The 8,099-nt window shown below is 30.8% G+C and overlaps 1 protein-coding gene across 1 annotated transcript in view; it reads left to right on the top strand.

The window, feature by feature from the left end:
• Nucleotides 1-1,151: 1,151 nt before the first annotated feature.
• Nucleotides 1,152-8,099, top strand: part of LOC111622343 (RNA polymerase-associated protein LEO1-like) — a 48,706-nt gene continuing 41,758 nt past the window's right edge. The window contains exons 1-4 of the mRNA XM_023364703.1: nucleotides 1,152-1,782; nucleotides 3,088-4,035; nucleotides 4,135-4,203; nucleotides 6,174-6,248. Coding sequence (XP_023220471.1) covers nucleotides 1,746-1,782; nucleotides 3,088-4,035; nucleotides 4,135-4,203; nucleotides 6,174-6,248 — 1,129 coding nt within the window. The 5' untranslated portion in view covers nucleotides 1,152-1,745. The remainder of the gene's footprint in view (nucleotides 1,783-3,087; nucleotides 4,036-4,134; nucleotides 4,204-6,173; nucleotides 6,249-8,099) is intronic.

Below are 8,099 nucleotides of genomic sequence, written 5' to 3'. Positions count from 1 at the left end.
GAGAATTGAGCAGCTATAAAAATTAAAAATTGTTTAGTCATTTTGATCAACATAGACCACAAAATTATTGTCAAACTGTGAAATCTATCAAATTAATTACTGGAAATAAAGTTAGTAATTGACTCAATTTATAATGGTTATACTGTAATTAAATTTTCTTAAATAAAAAACTTGAACTATTACTTGTAAGAATATGTAATATACATTTACTTTTAATTCGTTTCTTAAAAAAACAGCGTTCCTGTTAAGTATCATCCGAATGTCGCCAGGTCCAGACAGGCTCTTTCTTCTTTTAAAGAACACATTAAATACTTTGATCGGCTATTACATTATAAACATTTTATGATGTAATAGCCAATGCAATCCTACTGGTTCCGCATAAAAACACCCCAGCGGAACTTACGTAATCTGTCATGTATTTTTACACCTTTTAGATGATCTGTTTCGCAAAGATCTTATTTCTACCGTTAAAAAAAATCGCAAAATATGAATAATCTAGAATATCTTCGTGAAAATTTTACACGATTCAAAAATCCCCATACTAATTAACTGGGAAAAGTCGACATTCTCATCAGCCTGTTATTTCAGCAAAGTGTACGCAGTATAAACGTATTAGCATTGTTATTTTCGCCTGAGTCAGATTGTCAAAAAGCTCCCGAAATTTCTTTCAATGTAAAATTGTTTTTAGTCATATCAATTATAAGTTTATTAAAAGTTTATATTCTTTCTCGGTATATACATCTTTATACGTATGGAATATATTATCTTTCCTTAATACAGTGTTTCTCAACCTCTAACGAATCGTCGCCCCCTTCAATAAAACCGTAATGTAGTATCGCCCCCTTCACCTCAAAATTCCGACGCCGAGAGCCAAGACTAACGCCAAATTCGTACTGCATTGAATAGACTAGTGACTAGTATAATGTTATTTAATTATTGTACGATATAACAAATACAATATCTAATTATTCTTACTATAATGTTTTACTATATCGCCCAGAAAATTGTTTTTCGTCTCCCCGAAATATAAAGTGTTACTAATCGCCCCCTCAACATGGAAAAACGCCCACATGGGGGCGATATCGCCCCCGTTGAGAAACACTGCCTTAATATATCATTTTCCTGAGCGAAGCCGAGTACCTCAGCTAGTTATTTATAAAAAGCAGTCTTAAAGATTTTATTTTCTGTTAGTAATAATAACGTTAATTTTATAATATTTGGAATAACTACGGACCCCTAAGTTTCATCGAGCCTGGATAAAATTCCCAGCTCCCCCTCTCGACGGGCCTGGATTTATACGATTGAGAGAAAATACCATACAACGTGCCATAGATGCAACTTTGATTCTGATTGGCTATGTGACAGTGAAACCGTGATCATAGACATCAAGAAAAATCACGGTGATTAAAAAGTAACGACCACTGATCACTGATCACGAAATATCGGAAAATCACCGTATCGTTCATCACTAATATTGGGTATCTTACGTATTTTTAAATTATGAAATAAAACAAAGCATTAAGTGAAAATAAAAGAAAGAAAAAAAAAAGCCATTTCATAAGAAATTACGAATATTGAAATTATTAAAAATTTTATCTGTAATATTTATATTGTTGTGGGGAAATTTTTGAGGCACAATAAATTTCAAAGACCTTCGAGTCAATTATGACTCTATCTGGCAACTCGACGGACGCTGCCTTTGAAATTCGTCGTGAAAAGTGAGATAAAAGAATTTAAAGCTGAAAATGGACGAATTATTCGGAAGCGATTATTCTAACGAAGGTAAATTATATTATTTATCGCTTGCTTATGTGAAACATATTTCTTACTATCCATTTAAGATGGGAGGAGAAGAAGAACATATTTTTTATCGGGTATATAAAAATAATATTTTCGAAATTTAGTTAATAACAATCGGTATATGATTCTTCTCATTGGCGCCCATTTTAATTAGATTGCTAGCTTCTACGTCGCACATGATATATATAATCAGATGTTCCGCTCCTTCACTTATTTCATTTGTATGTAGAACAGTTAATTGTACGTAAATACTTTTTTGGATGCCATTTAGTGTATGATCTATTGCTCTATTGTTACATATGTAAATGAATAACTATGCTTATGATAGATCTCTTCACTTAGTTGGGATGATGCATGCATTAATGTTGATTTTGTATTATTTCTTTACTTTTACAAAGAGCAAATATAAAAGTAACATCTTATTGATGTTAAAATAGCCTACCGACCGAAACTGTGGCCTCCCATAATTGAGATCCGTGCTCCGTACACTTGAGTTATGTTAGAGATAAAACAGTCGTCATTAGTTCAGTTTGGAAATCCTCGATTGTAAATGGTTTCGAGTTATATTGGGTTTATGTAAGGATGAGTGGCATAGTGATAACGGCTCAGTTTGAGTCTAACCTGTGCCAGCCCGCCGGTGGCTGAGCGGTTCCGTTCCTCGAATGCTGATAGTTCAGTCATGGTTTTATGTAGTGCCAAGATGGGCTGGCCACGGAGTTTTGCAGGTTTTCTCCACATCTTTAATGCCTAAATAGGGGCCAGTTACCCTTAAAAGGCCTCTGGAAGGCATCACCCAAGTGTTGCATTACCATAACTAACAAAACAAACTAACTTGTGGCATACCTTAGTTAAAATTTTAGCTTTTTAAGAATTTTTTTTCTTTTATATTTTTATTTTCATTTTTTTTAATTTTATTTTTGCAGAAAAGATAAGTTACATTTATTTAACTTCAAATATATTTATTTTTGCTAAACAGCAAAAGCCTTTTGTTAATACAGTTGATTTGTACAAATCCAATGCATTACTTCAAAATCACACCTTTATAAGTTTATGTAAATCACATTTATACATACACATCATACTAATAGAGAAACATACTTAAAATAGTATGAAATAATAACATTATATACTTATTATTGTAGTAAGAAAGAAAAATTGTATGACATTGTAATCAAATTTTGATTTTAGATAAATTTTAGCTTTTAATGAATTGTTTTCAGATTTTTAATAAATGAAAAAATATCAGAATTTTTAAATTTAAACTTTATAACTAATTTTAAAATATAGATAGACAAAGTGGAAGTGAATTTTCAGCTGGGAATGGCCATTCAGAAGATGAAGGTGGCCAGTCAGATGGAGAAGCTGCTGAAAGAAGTGATGGTTCTGAAGTTGAAGCAAGTGGTTCAGAAGGTAGAAATGAATCTGATGTAGAACAAGCCCACTCAGATGATGAAAGAAGTAGTCACTCTGATGATGCCTCAAACAGAAGTAACCATTCTAGAGGACAATATGGTAGAAATGAATATGAAAATAGAATGGAACCTGATGTTGAAGCACAGTCTGAAAGAGAAAAAAGTGAAGAATCTGAGGCTGAGCGATCTGGAAGTGAAGGTCATCAGTCTGATGCTGAAGTAGAAAGATCAGACAGTGAAGGACATCATTCAGAAGCTGAAGGAGAGCGATCTGGAAGTGAAGAACTTCAATCTGATGTTGAAATGGAAAGATCAGGTAGTGAGGGACATCAATCAGATATTGAAGGGCCTAGATCTGGAAGTGAAGCACATCAATCAGATGCAGAAATAGAGAGATCTGGGAGTGAAAGGCATCAGTCAGAAGCTGAAGAAAGATCAGAAAGTGAAGGTTCTGAAAGTGAAGGCCAACAGTCTGATGCTGAAGTTGAACAATATGCTAGTGATGGACAACAGTCAGATGCAGAAGTGCACAGAGGTAGCAGTGATGCAGAAGTTGAAAGATCTGATAGTGAAGAGCAGCATCATTCAGATGCAGAAAATGAAAGATCAGGAAGTGAAAGACGACATTCAGATGGAGAAGGTGAAGGATATGACATGAATGTTGAACATAGTGATGTCGAAAGATCAGATGAAGGTGAACAACCTCAACATATAGAAGCTGAAGGAAGTGATCATTCTGAAGCAGAAGAAGAAAATCATATTGTAAATGGTGATCAAGCTCTTTCTGAAAAAGATGAACAATCAGACCAAGAAGTCAAATCAGGTAGGACTTAGCAATCTCTATAAGATCCTTATAATGTTAATATTAATTAATTAAATTTTAAATTGATTATATTCCACTAATTCTGCTTCATCTTATAAGGAAGTGATGAAGAAGTTGTTTCCAGAAAACGAAAAAGAATTGCAGACAGTGATGATGAATCAGAGAAAGGTTTGTTCTTTTTAAAGCAATTTATAAATCTTAAGTTATTGAAAAAATATTCTATACTGTTGATGATATTCTTAATATATTATAATATTACAAATTAATTTAAGAAAATAACAATTTTGCTATTTTTTGATGATTGAAATCCAAATTCATAAAGTTTATTGTGGAAAATTAAATAGTTACTGTGGACTAATAAGTTTTAGGATGTAGCTATTTATACATGTACTGTTTTTGAACTTTAATGACATATGTAGGTAACTTTATTTGTTATGGTTTAAAGTGCAATAATCATTAGAAAATAAAAATAAACTACAGTAAATTGGATGGCATTTTACATAATATTTAAGAAAATTCAACAAAACAATAAGAAATAGAGAGAATATTTATTTTTTGGATTTTTTATGTTTTTTTTTTTTAAATATTGTTTGTTTAAATACAGATAATGACAATTATAATATCATGTATCAATTATCTGACAATTTTCCTGTGTTAAATCTGAACTTATGCTCTCTTCAGTGTTACCTTAACTGAATAAACACAGAATAAAATTTAAAAAACAGGAAAATAATATATAGTATCATATTCATGGCAAAAATATTGTATGTGAAATGAATTTACTGTAAATTTTAAAATAAATGTGATTTTAAGTAAATAGCCTTAGAATCAAAAATAAATATAAAACAGCATTAATTCAATTTAATTGCTTTACTTTAAGAAATAATTTAATCTGATTTTTTATTCAATTTTAGATCTTTAAAATTAAAATTTATATATTAATCATACCCACAAAAATTTTACAATTTTTTGGATGTATTACATTTAGGTTATTTTTCTTTTGTGTAGCATGCAAATCAGTGTTATAAGTAAAAAGATGTAATGTCTATCTTGATGCCCATTTCAGTTAAATTCTTTTTTGTCTAGCATGTAAAGCAATGGCATAACCAGATATTCCTAATAACAGCTGTTCTGTTATTCATTTCAGTTATTTTTACTTTAGATCAGTGATTTGTACTGACATTTGATGATAGGGAAGCTAGTTGTGTTTCCATAAAACTTATAAATACTGGAAATGACAAAAATAAACAGTTTATAATTCTAAAATAGATACATTGATATGAAACAAAGATATAAGAACTTGTTTATGAAAATATTCGCACAATATGTATTTATACTTTAGAAAATACAAGGGAAGCGGCATTTGTACAGCTTCCATGGACTGCATGTCACTGCTTTAGACACAATGTTTAACAAAACAGTCTTATTAGCATCTATTTTGTTACGGATGTGGCTGAATTTTCTCTACTTTAATAAGTTACTTTGTTGTTTTTGTAATGGTATGACAAGACATTTGTTACTGTCTATTTTGTTACCTACTTCATTGAATTTTCACTGTTTTTGTGAAGACACATTTATGCTGTTTTTTTTTCAAAACAGCCCTAAAAGTACAAGACACTTTTCATACTTGAACAAACAGTTTAAAAATCTATGCTTCTGTAATTCCTGATACTAGCATTTTATGCATGCTGATTGCTTTTGTGTAACATGTTGACAACACTTGCAAATAGTGTCACATCACACATTGGAAACAAAGCAGAAGTACACCAAAATTCTGTAGCCTGGATAAAATTGAAGTATTATTAGTGTTCAAAAAATTTAATGTTGCATCAGCTAATAAATATTTTATTTGATAACTGAATTACATCACATGAATCATGAGATGTAATTTAAAAAATATCTGTCACATTTCTGTAATTGTGTAAGAAGAGAATACAAATTTGTATACTTGTTATTGCGTTGGGGTTCTGCAGTTTTTGACTTTTGATATTTATTTGGATTAATTATATTTTTGTGATGTTTGTGTAAATTCTCTGTAATTGTTTTATTTTGTTGATAAAAATTCAGATTTATTAATGATGAAATTCAGATGTAATGATGTTATAGTAATTAATAATCTTTACAATAACTTAATTTAGGATCAGACACTGAAAGACCAAGAAAGATTAGCCATTCTGATTCAGTACAAGCTTCAGATGAGGATGGTCAAAAAGGTACTTATGATATTTAACTTTCAAACTTTATCATTATTCCAATTTCATCCAGAAGTACATGCATCTCCTATTTAACATTAGTAATTTATTTCTGAAAATCAGATGTCCTGCAGAAAAAATAATAACTAGAAGCTTGTTTTCCATTATTTTAAATGGAAAGAATTCCAACTAGTTTTCAAAAATGTAAAATTTAACTAAAACACAATACAATATTTACTTATTTATTTAAGTTAAAAACTATCATATTTGGGTATAGCTGTTAATTAAGAAGATTAAAAAGCAATGTTATATCTTAACATAGGTGTTAAGAGTTGCTTTGTATGCATTCACATGTACAGTACAATCAGGATGCCTTTCAATAAACACTACATTTTCGATAAGTCACAGCAAATAATATACAGGTATACCTTGCCTTACATCGGTAATTGGTTCCAGGAGAGGCGACTTAAGTTGAAAAATGATGTAAGTCGAATTTACTTGTCACTGGCTAAACCACAAATAATCATTCCCTGTTCTGTAGTTTATTTATAAATGCATTTTTAATAATATATGGTTAATAAGAATCTATTTTAAGCTTACAAACAAATAAATTTTAGTTTTTAATACAGTACAGAAAAAAAGTAATCTAAATTTATGAATACATGTACAGTACATACTGTACATACTTGTAAATAGACATGTTTACAATTTGGCAATGTTTACAGTACATTGTGGACTCTTTATTTGTGAATGTGGTTTGCTCTAAGACATTATAAAATAAGATGATTTTGTAAGGTTAAATAACAATTACAGTTATTAAAATTATTTTGCAATAGTAAAAAATAAACTAATTTATGTTAAATTTACCAATATCGAGTGGCGCTGACAATGACGCCAAACAGTAGATATTGGAAATACCATGGAAAATGCCAATATTGAGCTCTTAAAGATTGCTAAATAAGATGATTACACGGAGTCACAGATGTCTTCATATTTTGTTCTCTACGATTTATGATGATTATATAACATTTACTGTAAATGTATGTATTTTAATATGATTTTATGTGCTTTTAACACTTTTCCAGTGATATTATGACTTCAATATTTGTGGCAGACAGACGTAAAGTCTAATAAAATGACTTAAACCTGGCTTTTATTTTTCCATATATTTTTTTGACAAACGACATATAATCGAGAATGATGTAACTCGAGATATAACAATAAAGGGATTTTCTTTTAAAAATGCAGACTAAAAATTTACATTAAAAAACAAGGAATAAATTTTAACTTATTCTTAACAATGTGCCATTTTTATAATTGGAGAGCTGATTGACTTCTACAGGTATCCCTTGATTAATGCAATTAATTGATCCCTTGATGCTGCTGCATATATCAAAATTGTGTTAATCAAATACAGTGATACTTCGGCATTTGACTGAACAATCATAATCCTGTAGAATAAATATTTTTTTAATTTCTATCATACCGTGTTTCCCCGAAAATAAGACATTCGCAGAAAATAAGACCTAGCACAGATTTTGCTGAATTGCGAAATATAAGACCTCCCCCTGAAAGTAAGACCTAGCAAAGTTTTTTTTAGTCGTAACGGTCATCGACAGATGGTTGAAAGTGGCCGTTGGCTTTTTGAAAGTACAGCCACTGATTGGTCAGCAGACAATTACGCCACACAGCATGATTTGCATAAGACTATGGCTTGGGAATCACAGATTTGCAAAACGTTACGGATGGTGATGGCTAATTGGTCGGCTGGGAATCACGCCACATGACATTTGCATAGTGCTACGGTTCAGTAAGCAGTAATTGGTCATCGAGTCCGATGTTGACGCTATAAAAAGGCGACAGTTCGACACA

Source organism: Centruroides sculpturatus, unplaced genomic scaffold (assembly GCF_000671375.1).
Source record: "Centruroides sculpturatus isolate CEXI.00-Female unplaced genomic scaffold, Cexi_2.0 scaffold7, whole genome shotgun sequence".
Lineage (NCBI taxonomy): Eukaryota > Metazoa > Arthropoda > Arachnida > Scorpiones > Buthidae > Centruroides > Centruroides sculpturatus.
The sequence above is the reverse complement of the archived record's forward strand: the minus strand, read 5'-3'. Positions and strand labels throughout refer to the sequence as shown.